Genomic DNA, 16,318 nt, shown 5'->3' with positions numbered 1-16,318 from the left:
CATTCTCTTATAAATGATGTTGTCCTAAACTTCTAATAATCTATGCTAAATGGTAATAGTGTAGTAGTATAATTGCAGGATATTACCTTTTACAAAACAAGGGTTTTAAAAAGCTTATACTACAAAATTGTTCGGTGCAACCTTGCAACTCTTCAATAAATGCTTGAAATGTCTTATTAACTTTGTTTGTAAAAAAACGGTCATTTTGACTTAAAAGATATACTCTCTATTCAAAATGTACATATATATTTGTAATTTATTCCAATGAAAATGTCATCTTTCCATATTTAGAATAAAGTAGTAATAATATATCTATTTACATTAAAATATTAAACTTTTTTTTACCTCTATTACTCTAAAAAATTCCGCTTAAAATCATGTGTCATCAAGAAACGATCATCTCAATTAAGACGGCTAAATATTATAGTAGTATATTTTTAGAAAAGCTAATCAATATTTAAATACTATTTCCTTTGTCCCACTTCAGAAGTTCTAGTTAGAATTTTCCATAAGCTGTAATAGGCCTCACATCCACTAACTCCATTTCACTATATAAAAATAATCTCATTTAAAAAAATCTAATAAAAAATTTTATAAGCCAATTTTACTTATTATATATTTTTGATAAGCCGATTTTAGTATTCGATTAACTTATTTCACATAAGCAGATTTTATTCTATTACTTATTTCACTTTAGTTTCTTGATAAAAACTAAAACTCCAAATTGTTTCCTTAGTAATGGACAATACATGAATCGTTTCCTTAAAATCATAAATAAAATTTACAATGGACTGCAATGTAATAAATCTGGTCAATATTCAAAGAGAGATTTTTTAACCATTATTATGGCTTGGCTTGGTTAAACGATTTCTTAATTTTATTTTCTCATCAACATTTCTAATATGAAAGAGCAAAAATATGAATTGCATGTCGGCAAACTCCCAATGGATAATTCATAAAGCTCGTGAATATTATTCAAAAAATTTAAAGTTCATTTTGCAATTCATAAACAGTCTAAAGTTTATGTTGTCTATCCCCCTTGATCATAATTTCAAAGTTAGATTCCCTCTAAATTCTTTGAAAAGTTTATGTAGCTTTAAATCTTGGATAATGCACAAGTCCATTTTCTAAAAAGTTGTTTAAATAATTGTCAATCGCCTTCCAACATCTCTTTCTTTATCTTTTCTCGAAATGAATTATGACCATTTTTCGTTGTCAAATGAAATGATTAAAAAAAAGCTAAAGTCTAAACAACTCAAAATTTGGCTTTATCAATATAGGCAACTAAATGTGATTATGAATTGAGTGAAACCATACTAGAAATGACCAATTTATAATCCCAAATAATTATAATGATGAATGGAGCATAATTATTTTGACAAGCATAGTTAGTACCCCTAAATATCTCACTTGAAAATCTTATCCGTAACCATTATCCATCTCAGCACAAACAAGAAAAAATGTCACATAGATAATGCCATCATATCCTACCATAAATTATGGTTAATCATTTGTGATTAGTGTCACCTATAAACATAAATACTTGAATTTAATTAGTAAATGAAACCTTAATTAGTCTTATATATCACTTCATGAAAGCACTACTAGTGTACTTGGGAGTTCCACGTTAATATTTCACTACCTCAATTATATTATCCAAATACTACATAAAAATTGAACGTAGTGCATAACAGCATAAGTGTACATTAAGATTGGTTACAAATTTGACTTTGTTATTTGTGCAATAGTACTACCCAATTAAGTAGACCTATATGCCGACATATTACATGCAATTAACAGTTCAAAATAATTTCTTTAAAAAACAATTCGAAGATATATAGAGTAGATCTCCTTTGTAAATAGATTTTTAAACATTTTCCTTTTCAGTTTCTCACTAAAAATGTCAGATTTTTATTTTTGAAAAAATTCTTTCACATTATAAAAATTACATTCTGTCCACTTAATATACATAACAAAACCTCTTAAAATCTCGTGTCATAATGCAAGTGTGATATCTTTTATAGAACAAATGAAGTATAAAAAAATGCTCAAGAGTAAACAAAATTAATGAACAACAGAGTAGCATTATAAAAGCAGTTCATAACAAAATTAACAACAAAAAATTACAAAATTAACATCTAAACAAAAAAACAAGTACTCTGTTCAAAATCTTTGTAGAAAAAGTAAATGAAATGCAACAAAACAGCAAATGATCGGCCAACACAAATCATGATGTTATCTACGCTACCATAGACCTTTTATAAAGTAGTAACACAAAACTCATTAAGATAAACAATTATTAAACCAAAGCATAAATTGTATCAATGACAATTTTCGAAATTTTAATACGTCATATATTGCACCAGTTGACATAGACTAGAAAGTCTGAAATTGAAAAGGATTTTTAGCCTAATTATCAGCATCATGCATGGTACTTCCTCGTCTCTAAAGAGTACGCACTATTTCCTTTTTCGTCCATTCTCAAAGAGTATGAATTTTCAATTTTAGAAACTCTCTTCTCTTTAATAAGGTGAGACTCATTCTTCACTAACAATGCTTAAAAAAATTTCTCTATCTATCTCTATCTTACTTTACCAATAATGCATTAAAACTCGTGTCGAATCCAAAGTTCATACTCTTTGGGGACGGAGGGAGTATATAAGACTGAGAAGGCCGTACACACACAACATACTCATATTAATTTAGGGGTCACGTACTTTAAATGATACTACTACATTATGGATAAAAACAATCCAGTAAAATACGCCAAAAATTTTTGGATAAATTATGACCTTATTTGATCATTTTAACTTCGATCTTGTCAATAAGGTGAAAATCATGCTAGTAGTGATGGACTTAAGCTAGTGGCAATCGACTTAAGAAATCAATCACTACTTTATGTTTTATTTCTTATGATTCATGTTCATGAACTTAACTAAAAATGAGTGGAGAAACACTAGACAGCAGAGAAAAAAGACATTGATTTGAATGCTTTTTATGGTAATGATCGAAACTATTGTTCGGAAAAAATTAACAAAGGTGGCCGGCATTATTAAAGTTTGCCTTCTTCATGTCCGGTTCGCAGCCTAAAGTAGGGGACACCCTCTTCCAATTTTACACACATTTTAGCAGAACTAAATAATTTTTTTTCATAAGTCTCATTTCCTATTTTCTTGTTGCATTGCAATATTCGAGAGATGGAACCAAATTCTAAGCAACCAAATATTTCTTTTGAAGTAAAATATTCCCACCTTCCCTCTATAATAAATAAGTATTGTACTACTACATTTCTTCTCGACACTCATTTTTAAATGTTAATAATATATAGTTAAAATAGAAATAGATTAATGTAGAGAATAGTAAAGTAAGAATCTTTGTTAGTACTATCATATTTTCAAAATGAGTGAAAAAAAGACTCAGCTATATTGAGAGACGGAGGAAGTACTACTAATATGCAAATCATATTAGAAATATATTTATAATTAATAATTAATTGAATCAAATTTTTAAATGAAATATAGATGAGAGAGGGAACATAATATATCAGACTATGGTTTAGGTTTTTCCAATGGGCAGCTTTGACGGTCGTATATCAATCATCAAATGAATATTTTATAGTATTAGTAATCAACTCCCTCAAAAAATTGTCAACAAGATTATTTCATCATTATATTGCTCGATCGAGTATCATAAACAACATTAATTTCTTTTTTTTTTTTCCAGAAATTGTGTATTAATTGCAGCCACATGCTATCTCCAATACTCTGTGTCTGGCAAGATCTTATGCATTTGAAACCTTATAATTTAATGAGTAAGTAATGGCATTAGAAATATACTACGATTTCATAATTCTTAGTTTTCTTTTGGAATCATTAATTGGCCAAAAGTAATGATAATTAACGAGGAGAACACGCACTTTTACACATATATTATCGAATTGCAAGCGTGGTATTGTGCATGAACTAAAATACAATATTCTGAATATGTTAATATAAAGGCTTCATTATGTTTATTTGTCTGTTTATAAGATAAACTACTCATATTTCACTGGGAAATTGGTGAATGAGATGAAAATGGAATCCAAAATTAAACTCGTCTTTTCGAATCAACCAAATTAACATAATTAGTTTTAACTTTTACCCAGCAGTCATTGACTTGTACTTTTAATTGATCTTGCTTTGTCTAGTAAGGTTATGTATTGTCTCCTCAACTTTTTAGTCTTTTTATGTGCTTAATTATGAGATAGTTTTGCATACTTATACTCTTTATATTAGTAATTATTAATATACTATAACAGTAGTATATAATTCATCCTTAATTTTGCAATATGATTTCAAATGTACATACGAGGCAGATTCCATAGAGCTCAACGTGTGATAAATTAAAGTAAGGAGACATATTATAGTGGTTACTATCTAATTATGACAACATCAAGTCAAGTCTAGAAATAAAGAAAATTATAAAGTTAGATGTGAGAGTCTAAAATATAGAGCAGTAGGTGCCCTCAAATTAATTTATGTCTCGGAAATTTTGGACTAGTACTCAATTATTAATATAACAAGTCGATTTTATAATATTAATATCAATCAACACCCCATGTTGGGTGCACTAGCTAGTTCTTATACTAGTATGCACTACTCACATTACTAAAATATTGGAAATTAAAATAATCCAAAGATATAACCTAGCTAGAAGGCTAAATTTGGGTATTATGTTCTAGCTGTTGAAGAATTCCTGGCTTAATGAATTGAAATAGAAAATGCAAGTAAATGAAAAACTTCACATGCTATGTTGAATGCATGGCATGCACAAAGTCTATATATCTAAATCTCGGCCCACGTGAAATTTCTTTAATTCATTTCAACCTTAAAATGTGTATAGAATTTAACAGCCGTTTCCGGCAAATAAAAAAACAAGAATAAATTATAATTAAACAACATATTTATATAATTGAATCATAATGTGATGGCTGTTGGAAATACAAAATATATGGGTCATATGTTGAATAAAAGCAATACATTTGCTTACAATATCTAAAATATTTTTTTTCAATTCAAGATAATAAAGTCCATAATGCATGGACTACTAAATATATTACGATCGAGTTAAATGCATACCTTGGAAAAGGAAGAAGAGAAAGAATAAAAAACATTCTATGATAAAAGGTTGTTTTATTATAATAAAACGGTTATTCACATCAATCTTAAAATTAGTTAAGAGCAAGAGCATAACCTGTTCATAGGCCGAGTCGCCCCAAATACAGTTGAATTAGAGGGCTTATCGCCATTGTCGAAGATAGACGAAGGCTCAAGCTGTGGCTAAGGTTCAAGAGTCGCTCAATTATTTTTCTAATTCAAAGATTTACTGTTGTTTTACACTATTGATTTACTCCACTTTTTTGGCACCAAGGTTCAAAACCTTGTTAAGAAAAAGCTCAATGTCCGACCTATATTCTAAGTAGTAAATGTTAAGTAAAAAATATTACTGAGGCTCGTGAATATAACGGAAAAATACTGAGTTAGTTTGTTGTTGGATGTTCTAAGTAAGTCACAATACTAAGATAATTACTTGCAATGCTTTAAATTTATTGATTGATAAAGATAAGTACATCTATATATGTCAACCAATGTAATTAGTCTCTTCATGTTGTGAGTGGTTGCTGTGATGCATTTGAATATTTGATTTCTCATAATGGCCGAATAGTGACGAAATTAAAATCCCCATTTCAAGGGAAGGATAGGATTGTTAAAACCGTATCCCAAAAAAAAACAGATTAAGAAAATGAAAAAGGTAAAATTCCATAACTATCCCATCTCATCATCATCGTTGCTTGAACGGAAGAAACATAAACAAGTTCAGTGCATAGAAACCAACCCCTGCTGAAAACACTACCATCATTTTCACAGGTTAACCGCACCACACAACACCTATTGCTTTCCTACTTTACACACCTAATCACAATTACCAAAAAAAAAAAAAAAAAAAAAAAAAAAATTCTCTGATGCATTTCGGCATTGACTTGTTCACGAAATTCCCCTAACTGCGGCGGCGGTCGGGGGCCCAGTGTGGCAAGGAAGGGCTGAAGTGCGTGGACAGCACCCGCGAGTCGAGCAGCTCGGTGATGGGCGTGAAGGTCACGCACCTGGGCACCTTGTACTGGTTGATCGACGCGCCGCGGGAGATGGCGTAGTCCATGAGCTCCTCGAACGTCCCGTTCCTTACCACCCGGATCTCCAGCGCCCCGATCGACCCGTCCGCCACCCTGCACTGCCTGTACACCGAGTTGAGGCACTCCTCCATCTCCAAGCAGCACCTCTCCATCACCTCCCCCGTGGGCCCCGCCGTGGCCTCCCTCGCCAGCAGCTCCCAGTACACCACGTAGTGCCCCGGGATGGTCGCCGTGTCCGCGTAGCTCGTGTACTCCACCACGCTCGTCTCGCACCCCTTCAGCAGCCGCGACGCGCTCTCCACCGCCGCCTGCAGCTCCGCCTCGTCCGTCTTGTCCGAGTCTATGCTCAGCAGCACGTTCTTCCGCCTCACGAACTGGAACTGCGGCGCCGCGTTGTGGAACCCCGTCACGCGGAGGATATCCCCCACGTGGTACCGGTACAGCCCCGCGTACGTCGTTATCACCAGCTCGTACTCCTTCCCCACCTCCACGTCAGCCAGATCAACCAGCTGCGGGGGCACAGGCGCTGGCGCTGCCTCATGGGGCAGGAACTCAAAGTAGGCCATGTTTGGCATGATGGTATAAGAAACCTCGGAAGGCTTCGACATCGGGTTGAGGTTGAGCCCGAAGTAGCACTCCGAAGACGCGTACATCGTGCACGCCTTCGGAAGGCCGCCGCTGTAGTAGTCAAGCGTCGGAATGTACTGCGCCATGGCTCCGGTGACGATGACGTCGAGATATTTTGTGTTGGGCCAGATTCTGGTGATGATCCTCTCCCATTTCTCCTTGGAGCACTCGGAGACTATGAAGTCCGCGAGTTCCGGGTCGGGTCGGAGGATCCGGGCCATACAGGTCACGATATCCGGGTCGGTGACTTTGGGGTTGAGTGAGCCGGCCCGGATGTCGTCGGCGAGCTGGCGCCAGTTGAGCTGGAGGAAGCGGATGGCGCGGAGGAGGCCGGAGGCGAAGACGGCGCCGACGCGGAGGACCTGGAGGCGGTCGTAGAGGCCGCAGAGCATCTGGGTGTACATGCTCTGGAAGGAGTCGGGGCAGAGGATGGCCTCGTTGGGGCTGGTGTAGACGTTGTACGGGTCGTGGGGCCGGGTCTTGAAGTGGTCGCTTTTGTAGTAGCTCGTGAGGACGGGTCGGGCCAGGAGCCCACCCGGTGTCTTTGTCTCCGACTTGATGAACAGGAAGTAGAGCCCTTTCCCCTTGTCCAGTCCATTCACGTATCTGTTTCATCCATACATGCATTTTGTCATCATCACTCGTCCCCATCCAAATTAAATTATACTACTCCATTAATTATGCTGAAAACTCACAGGTTCATAACCGGCATGAGGAGGCTGTACAGAAGCTGGCGACGGTCCAATTCCTCTTTAATCGTCGGCATCAGTTTTCTCTCACCGGCTGAAGTTCCAGAGCTGTTCAATTAGACGTTAATTAGCGATGAATCCTTCAATTACGTGTTGATTTTTGTGATAATTGGAATCAGAGGGGGAAATTTACCTTGTGAGAAACTCGGAGACGGGGTGAGAAGAGAGAATGGGGGAGCGGTCGCCGTCGGCGATTCTCTGGATGAAGGGCTGGAGATCTTCGTAGGTGACCATGGGGATTTTGGATTTGAAGGTTTCGCGATCCGTGGCTCCGTCGAGATTGAAGCTCCTTAGATACTCGGTGTCGGCGTTCCGGCGAAGGATCTGCGCCAGCACATTTTCCTGAACGGAGTCGGCGTTGCGAGTCATCTCTTCGATGAACTGAAGGGCCTTTGCGTCCTTTTCGCATGCCGGAGGGCCCAATGGAGACGACAAAATCGAGTCAACCGCCATTTTTGTTTTCTAGAGAGGAGAGAGAGGGATTGAATTTTATATTGAGAGAGAGACTACAGAATGTTATTGGAAACTAGAGAGAGTAGTTTAATTTTTTGAAGGAAAGATGGTGGTGAAGAGAATGGAGGAAGGGAGGGGGTATATATAGGGGGGAACAGAGGCGCCACGTCACGTGCCACGTCAGCGGGGCGAAAAAACGTGGGGGAGGGCTGTATGGTAAAAGGAGGAAGAGAAGTAGAAAAAGATGAGGGGAGGGGTAGTTCGGTAAATAGAGTAATGCAGTGGGAGGAGGGGACAAGGGTGGGGCCCGGACACGTAGCCCCGGCTGCATGGATGGGGTGAAGGTGGGGCCCACGGGGGGGCCACGTCAGCGGTCAGAGGGATCCAACCAAGCGGCCCTTTTCCGGTAAAGATGTTGGTCCGCGACAGCGACGGGCTGCCGGCGGCCTCGGCAACTCCCACTGCTGCAGACAGACAGCCTTCGTGACATAAGACCACACCAACATATTGCATGTCTCATTTAATTAAATAATATAATTAAATAACTAATGTTGCTATGATCATTTCTTTATTTACTGCATTATGGTGGGAGGCATGACATTAGCCTTGCATTAAACTAATTATCTACTCTGTTTTGTTTCATAACATGGACAAAGTAGCAGTTAGGTACACACAATTTTGTTGCTCTTGAAGCAATTTAGTAAGAAATATTAGGGTTCATAAATTTATAATATATGAGTATGAGTGGGGATGTGTCAGATTCCTTTGGTAGATGGTATCAGATGGTATCAGATGACATCAAGACGTGTGTTGTTCATTTACTTATGTTTTATTGCGTTAGTTTGATGTTTTCTTATATAGTGATCTTGAATATGACGTTTAACTTGTTTTTTAGAGTGATTATATTGTTTTTTTGCATGTATTTTTGTTTTGTACTGTCTCATTGTTGTTGCTACTCGCCAATTGCTTTGGCTAATGGCATTTCTTTTGTAAAATAATGAGCAGAGATGCGTGGTGTTTATATGCTTTTGTTTACTTGCATGTATTGTAGTCTGATGTTTAATAATTTTGGATAATTTTTGTTGAAGTTATGTTCAAAACAACTTCTGTGCTACTGCAATGTCGCTTGCCAATTTTTTGCTATGAGTATAGTTGGGATGTGTCTGAGATGACAAATTAATAATGAGTGTGTTATAGTATGTTTTATTAATTTGGTTATATTAACAGTTGGTGTAGCTAATTGTATGTGATACAATAGACCCATGCTCAACCTAAAATGGCAATGTGGGGATATGCATCTACCTATTTATATAGGTAGAGGTTAGAAATATCTATGAGGCAGATTCATGTTCAATTGTTCATCATGTTTATATTTCTCTCTCTCCCTCTCCGTGTAATGTGTAATGCTAGCTAATTAGTTAGAGTCACGCATTTAATCAAATCTACATGGTAATATTAGTTAGTTTTAATTTCAAACGGTTGGATTGTTAATAAATGTTATAATCATACAATGCCATGCACCGAATTGATGAAACACTAGTAGTTAATAGTTGATATGATAGGCCTTTTCGCCTAAAAAATACTATTATATTGAATAAATTCATGTGGTTTCTCTAATTTCATAATTGGAAAAATAAAATATAAAAGTATAGGTTAATATACGTTCATGCATATATAGATTATAAAAGCTGGCGGCCATCACTTGTTATATGCGTTACATTAATTAGGTGGCCCTATCTAACCAAACTAATTCAACACCACTCTTATAATCCAAAATCTTCAAACTCTCTGCAATTAATAAACATTTATAATCACTATTTAGACAAAAAAATGCGACAGCCGTTATAAAATGTTTAAATATATATAGATAGGTATTTTCAACTGAGCTACTATAATGTAAATGGTAGCTCCTATAAATATAGTAGTATATACTAGTAGTAGTTAGCTAGGGGTTGAGGATTATAAAGAGTATGCATATTTGGTATAGCTGTGGAAATTTAATGAAGGTGGAGTGATTATATAGTTTATGATTCCAGATCCATGCAAAAGAAAATGTATAATAATAATTTTTAAAATAGTTGTAGAATAGTAAAATAAGTGAATCACGTGGAGGGTGATTTCCAGCAGAGTTCCTGGAATTTGTGTAGAGGTTTCATTTACTTCACTCAATCTCAGGAGTACATTGTTGCTACAATAATTATACATATATATGCGGGCGGAATGGAGCCCTGTCTAACCCCTTTTTTTTTCTTTTTTATAGTCATTTTTCTTGTTTCTTCATCGTCTGTCCCAACGCCACACGAAAAGTGAGTTTTATTGACGGATACTTTTTATCGGTAAAATCCAAATATTTGTCGTTAATCATAATTATCGACAACGTCAATGCAAAATCCGTTGGCAGGACATACCCAAGTGGGATCAACTGACCTTGCTAGCTACTGGTCCATATTAATCGGCCTCTGACTCCACAGCACTTATGTTTCCTCCTCAACACCTCAACCTATCTATTTCTGTTGTACGATTTTCAGGATTTTGGGAATAGTGTATGATCAGACCATATCTCAGGGGATTACAATCTAGTATATATGTGTATAGACTAACATCAATTTAATGCATTTTTCACATTCTAGAATTGTTTTTCTAATTTGAGAGAGTATATACAGTACTACTATATATTTTCAGTTCACGTGAATATTAAGTTGAGGTCTCGAAATATAAAGTGTGGACTTGAAATATTAAGAAGTACTCCATTTTCTAATTTTCGGATATAACAGCTAGTACACTCTTCGAGATTGTAGTATTCGATTATTTAGATACGCATTTCATCTTGATTTGTCTATACAAAGTAATCTAAATTAATATCGATGGATATCATTTGTGTGTTGACCAGAATAAATATTGTTTATCTTATTTCTCTCACATGAGCTCCACCCAATAATTGTTTCCTATATAATTCACTCTAAATTTATTTGATACTCATATACTACTATGCACTAAAATTAATCCAGTTTGGTGTTTTAAATATGTACTGATTAAATCTAAGTTAACGTTAATAATAGTATACCTAAAGAATTTTTCTCTCTAAGAATCGTAATTAGTGGAGAAAAATTTAATAATGAGTCAATGTTTTTTGTACGTAATACTTGCCGTACTTAAAATAATTAACGTAAAGTGCCGGCTAATTAGAAGGTTGATTTAGATTTGATTAATCCTTAATTGCAGAGGAAACATGAGTAATCACACCACCATTAGCATCAATAAAATGCTAAATAAATTAGGAAGGTGAGTGATTATTAAAAGAGTGATGTCAACTGTACAACTAGTAGTCTAAAACTAACTCAGACAAGGCCTTTTAAAAATATTAATAACTGCAATTATGTAGGCGATTAATTAATAACCGCCCTAATAATGCAACCGACTAATCACATAATAAAATTACAACCATAATCTTTGGTTTGGCCAAGAAATATACCTTTGATTGCGGGCTGTGCTTTAAATGCACATGATTGTTAAATTTGGACAGATAATTTAAGTTGCAAAAGAGCCAAGCTATTGGTCAAAATGCATTTGGAATTGAAATTGGGATTCTCAATTACAGCCTTTTGTCTTTAGTTTTTCATTAATTAACTTGTATATAAATCATAGATGGTGTAAGAGATATGATCAGATATCAAATGAAGTAGAACATCTAGGTAGGAAGATCTGACAAGATCGATCGATTTTGCGGTGAATTTGCATGAAATTATAGACGATGGCACTCTTTTTTTATATAAAAAAAAATATATTTTAAAAAAAATGCTCAAAGCATGAAAATGGCGACCAGAGTCTCAAAACGGTGATAATGCAAATAGTAGTAAAATTAATGTTTTTTCTTGTTTGTTTGCCTACAAGGATTCTATAAGAACCTCGTTGGAATGTTATTCATTGTGATTGGATTGAATTTTATTTAGATTTTGGGTCTCATTAGATTTTTGGATCGTTTTTTCGAATTACTTTGAATTCTAGCTCACTAACTTCTTGTAGTACGTTGATTCTGAGAATTTTCTTCAATAAAAAAGAATAATTGAAAATATAACAAATTAAAAAAATACTAATAAATAATATTATCACTACAATTTCAGCCCTGCAAATATATCAATCTTGTAGCATGCAGCAGGTTCAAGCCACACACCCACATAGCAAACAATTACAAAATTCTCAAATCGATATCCGAATAACACAAGTAACAAAAAATGTACTTCTAATTAATATGAAAATTTATACACGTTTTTTTTTTGTCAATAGATTTTAAATATTTAATTTGAAAAAGATAGTTTAGTTGTACGTACTACGTGTAGCTAAAAAAGAATTACACTAATTGTTGTAACTATGGTGATGATAATAACTCATGAATTCATATAAATAATGTTGTTTTTTTATATCGTATAAAAGCACTATATGTCACAAAATTTAGGTCCTCGGTTACATATTTTCCATGAGGCTACATAAATATATATATATAGTATATTATTTTAAAATTCATTTGAATTGTGATGATCATTAATATAGTATAGTAACTAGCTAGACTTAAACATTTTTCATGCCGAGTTGAACTACCGTACAAAAAATGTGCAATTTCTTGTTTTACTTGGTTATATAATTCGGCTTGTTTGACTTAAAGTACGAAAATTCCAAGAAAAATGGTGTAGAAAGTCAATGATTTTGGCTCACTTTTCAATTTAAATCCCATTAAGGAATTATAATCAACTTAGGGTGATGAATAGTTAAGTATACTTCCAAGATTAATTGGTTAAATTCAAGATATTAATAATTTTTCTTCGACTAAACGTACCCCTTCATGCACGCAAGGACTTTTCTTGTTCATATTAAACACAACAACATTTAAACCTTATATTGTACTAATATGTTTATTAGTCAAATGTCAAACGCTGCTTAACAATTTTAAATTTTCCACTGTTACCTTAGTTTTCTTAGGGTTAGGTTATTGTGGAAAATTGTTAGAGTTCGACAAAGACTAATATCATATACTACTATCTATCCCATTAAACAACATTTATATGAGTTAATCTTGTCTGATCATCAAATCGAACATCACCTAAGAATTTTCACCCAATTAGAATACACATATATTTTGAAAGTTTAATGGAGGAGCCACCGATACGCTTTTTGTTTTTGTTTGGAACTCTTTTTCGCAGGTTTGACATAAAATTGTTGATCTCTTTGTTTTATGTTACTTTATCGTTGATTTGGAGTATTTGCAACAAAAACAACAAATTAGAATAGGGTATATAGTCATTGGGTCCGCCGCTAGATACCTTTTGTCTGATAACCAATTTTTTTTTATTTTTTTTTTATCTTTCAAGAATTTGAACTAAATTAGATTAGGAGAATAAAAGATTATATTTTGTATTTTTGTTAGTGGATTAGAAGTTGTGACCCTCTTTTCCACTCTCATTTACTTAACACTCTCATTTACTTAACAACAGATTTAAGTGTCATCAGAGGTTAAACTGATCATAATAAAGAGAAAACCATAAACTGTTTTCTTAAAGTTTGGCTGTTGAATCAAACTTGGATAGTTGACATATATTTTTAATCAAATGACCAAGCTGCAGCTTGCAATTAATTAATGACACATTTTAGTTCAAATCTTGGTGTCAATATAGGTGTGTGCATGGAGTGTTATTCGAAATTAAACTACAACATACTAAACTAATTGAGTTATCAATGCTTAATATTGCCTCTAATTCATTAATATCATTAATATATACACATGCTTCCATCATCTATGTTTAAGCAATATAAAGCTTGTTATCCCATGTTACAATTTCTGTGCCGCAAATGATGACTTCAAATATTGTGGACCAAAGAACCAAGTTAAGTAAAATTAATTCACGTTTTAAATCCGTACGTAATTAATAATTTAATTATCATTTTACTCTATAGTACATGATACGCACAGTACTATTAGCATTTATTGTAATTCATGATAAATATGGTTTGAGTTGCAAAAATGACAAATTTTTTGAAAGAATATAAAATTAATTTTCGAGAAAATCTATACATTTTAAAGTACCGACAATTATGCTAGGATTTTCTCACCATTATGAAAACATATGCATTTTGCCATGGAATTAAAGCATATAGTTTCTTTAATTAGAAATACAACTATTATATTGCAAACAAAAAAATCTTTTGAACTATTTCTAGAGCGAAAGGGGAGAAATCAAACGTAACGGCGATGCTTGCTTTGATATGTGTGCTTCTTGATATATGTATGGCTGTCCAACCTTACTAAATTGAGAATACAAGAATCGAAAAAAATCTAAGAATAGTTAATTATTGAGCTAGTAGTATATATAAATTTTTTTAGTTAGCTTATTTTTTGTTTTTAGTTTAATGATTTTTATCTTGTGATAATATGAGGAGCTGGTTTATTAGAGTTCGTTGTTATTGTTTTTTTTATCTGTTGACTTTGAGGGACTTATCTGCTTTGATTTGAGCATTTTATAATACTACACTTATCAAAATAATTGAAATAGATTTGTTTCAGTTAATGTAGAGTTTAGGAATATATAAGTCCCGGAATAGGAATGTAATCAAATGCAAACTCTAAATATTATACAAACTCCAAACTATGATCTGGACTGTTAGAAAATGTCAATAGATAACAATATAGTAGCAACAGAAAATATCAACACAGTGTCAACGATTGATGCTGTGTTGATATTGTATTGACATTTTCTATTGCTACTATTTTGTCATCTATTAATATTTTTTAACGGTTCAAATCATAAATTAGAGTTTATACAATATAGGAGTTTGCTTTATCAATACCCTCCTAGAATATATATATATATATATAGAGTAGTGATATGGGGAAAGTGCCCCTTAAGTATATAACTAGAGAACAAATCACAGCCACAGGATCAAGAAAATCAAGGGCTAGTTTTAACACATGAGATTTTCGAATTTGAAGGAGAAATCAGTTCACTCTATCACAAATTTACTTCACTATACAAGGCGGGGGTATAATGGACATTTCACTAATAAAATTAGGGTTAACAATTGAATTAATTTCTCATTTGCAGAATTCATCTCCCGCCATCACTGCTCTTCCCGTCGCCTCCATCCATAGTCGTCGTCGCTTCCATCCACCGTCGTCGTCGCTTCCATCCATCGTCGCCATCGCTTCCATCTATCATCGCTGCAATCGCCGTCGCCTCCATCCATAGTCAAACAATGAATCTAAATAGAAAGATTTTTCAAAATGTAAGTTGTTCTACTAGTTTCTGATTTAGATTTCTCATTCTTATCTAGATTTAGTTTTGAGAATTCTGCAAATCCAAACGCCGAGAATTTTTAATAAGTGAGATATGTAGTAGTTTATAATGGAATCCAAATTGAACAGAACAAATGTTAGCTTACAGTTAACTACTTCTATGTTTTGTGTAGGTTTTGATCGACAGAAAAAAAAGAAAAACAACAACCGTAGACTCCGATCGTGAGTAACAACTACCTGCTCTGTTTTTCATTTAGTGAAGTATTACATTATTAGAGTGAAGTGTTTGTGATCTATGCTTATTGTGCTCTGTTTTTTCCATTTCAGTGAACTAAAACATGTTTACAAGTGAAGTATTCCAGTGTTAGAGTAAAGTGTCTATCATCTATGCTGGTAGTGCTTTGTTTTTCCATTTCAGTGAAGTAAAACATGGTTAGAGTGAAGTATTTCAGTGTTAGAGTGAAATGTCTGTGATCTATGCTTGTAGTGCTTTGTTTTTCCATTTCAGTGAAGTAAAACAGTGTTAGAGTGAAGTATTCCAGTGTTAGAGTGAAGTGTCTGTGATCTATCCTTGTAGTGCTTTGTTTTTCCATTTCGGTGAAGTAAAACATGGTCAGAGTGAAGTATTCAGTATTAGAGTGAAGTGTCTGTGATCTATGCTTGTAGTGCTTTGTTTTTCCAATTCGGTGAAGTAAAACATGGTTAGAGTGAAGTATTCCGAGTGTTAGAGTGAAGTGTCGTGATCTATGCTTGTAGTGCTTTGTTTTCCCATTTCGGTGAAGTAAAACATGGTTAGAGTGAAGTATTCCGTGTTAGAGTGAAGTGTCTGTGAACTATGCTTGTAGTGCTTTGTTTTTCCAATTCGGTGAAGTAAAACATGGTTAGAGTGAAGTATTCCGGTGTTAGAGTGAAGTGTCTGTCATCTATACATGTAGTGCTTTGCTTTTCCATTTCAGTGAAGTAAAAACAGTGTTAGAGTGAAGTATTCTAGTGTTAGAGTGAAGTGTCTGTGATCTATGCTTGTAGTGCTTTGTTTTT

At 34.3% G+C, this 16,318-nt stretch overlaps 1 protein-coding gene across 1 annotated transcript; it reads right to left on the bottom strand.

The window, feature by feature from the left end:
• Nucleotides 1-5,773: 5,773 nt before the first annotated feature.
• On the bottom strand, nucleotides 5,774-8,106 carry LOC125217919 (probable indole-3-acetic acid-amido synthetase GH3.1). The gene is made up of 3 exons (XM_048119495.1): nucleotides 7,679-8,106; nucleotides 7,492-7,593; nucleotides 5,774-7,402 (listed from the first exon to the last, which is right to left on the bottom strand). The coding sequence occupies exons 1-3, from the start codon at nucleotides 7,996-7,998 to the stop codon at nucleotides 6,037-6,039; spliced, it is 1,788 nt and encodes a 595-aa protein (XP_047975452.1). The 5' UTR covers nucleotides 7,999-8,106; the 3' UTR covers nucleotides 5,774-6,036.
• Nucleotides 8,107-16,318: the final 8,212 nt, after the last annotated feature.

This window comes from Salvia hispanica, chromosome 4 (assembly GCF_023119035.1).
Source record: "Salvia hispanica cultivar TCC Black 2014 chromosome 4, UniMelb_Shisp_WGS_1.0, whole genome shotgun sequence".
In the NCBI taxonomy this organism is placed as follows: domain Eukaryota; kingdom Viridiplantae; phylum Streptophyta; class Magnoliopsida; order Lamiales; family Lamiaceae; genus Salvia; species Salvia hispanica.
The sequence above is the reverse complement of the archived record's forward strand: the minus strand, read 5'-3'. Positions and strand labels throughout refer to the sequence as shown.

Coding starts and splice junctions, on each gene's coding strand:
- LOC125217919 (XM_048119495.1), bottom strand. CDS start 7,998: ATGGCGGTTGACTCGATTTTGTCGTCTCCATTGGGCCCTCCGGCATGC. Junction 7,594..7,678: donor GTCTCCGAGTTTCTCACAAG/GTAAATTTCCCC, acceptor CTAATTGAACAG/CTCTGGAACTTCAGCCGGTG. Junction 7,403..7,491: donor CTCATGCCGGTTATGAACCT/GTGAGTTTTCAG, acceptor TGGATGAAACAG/ATACGTGAATGGACTGGACA.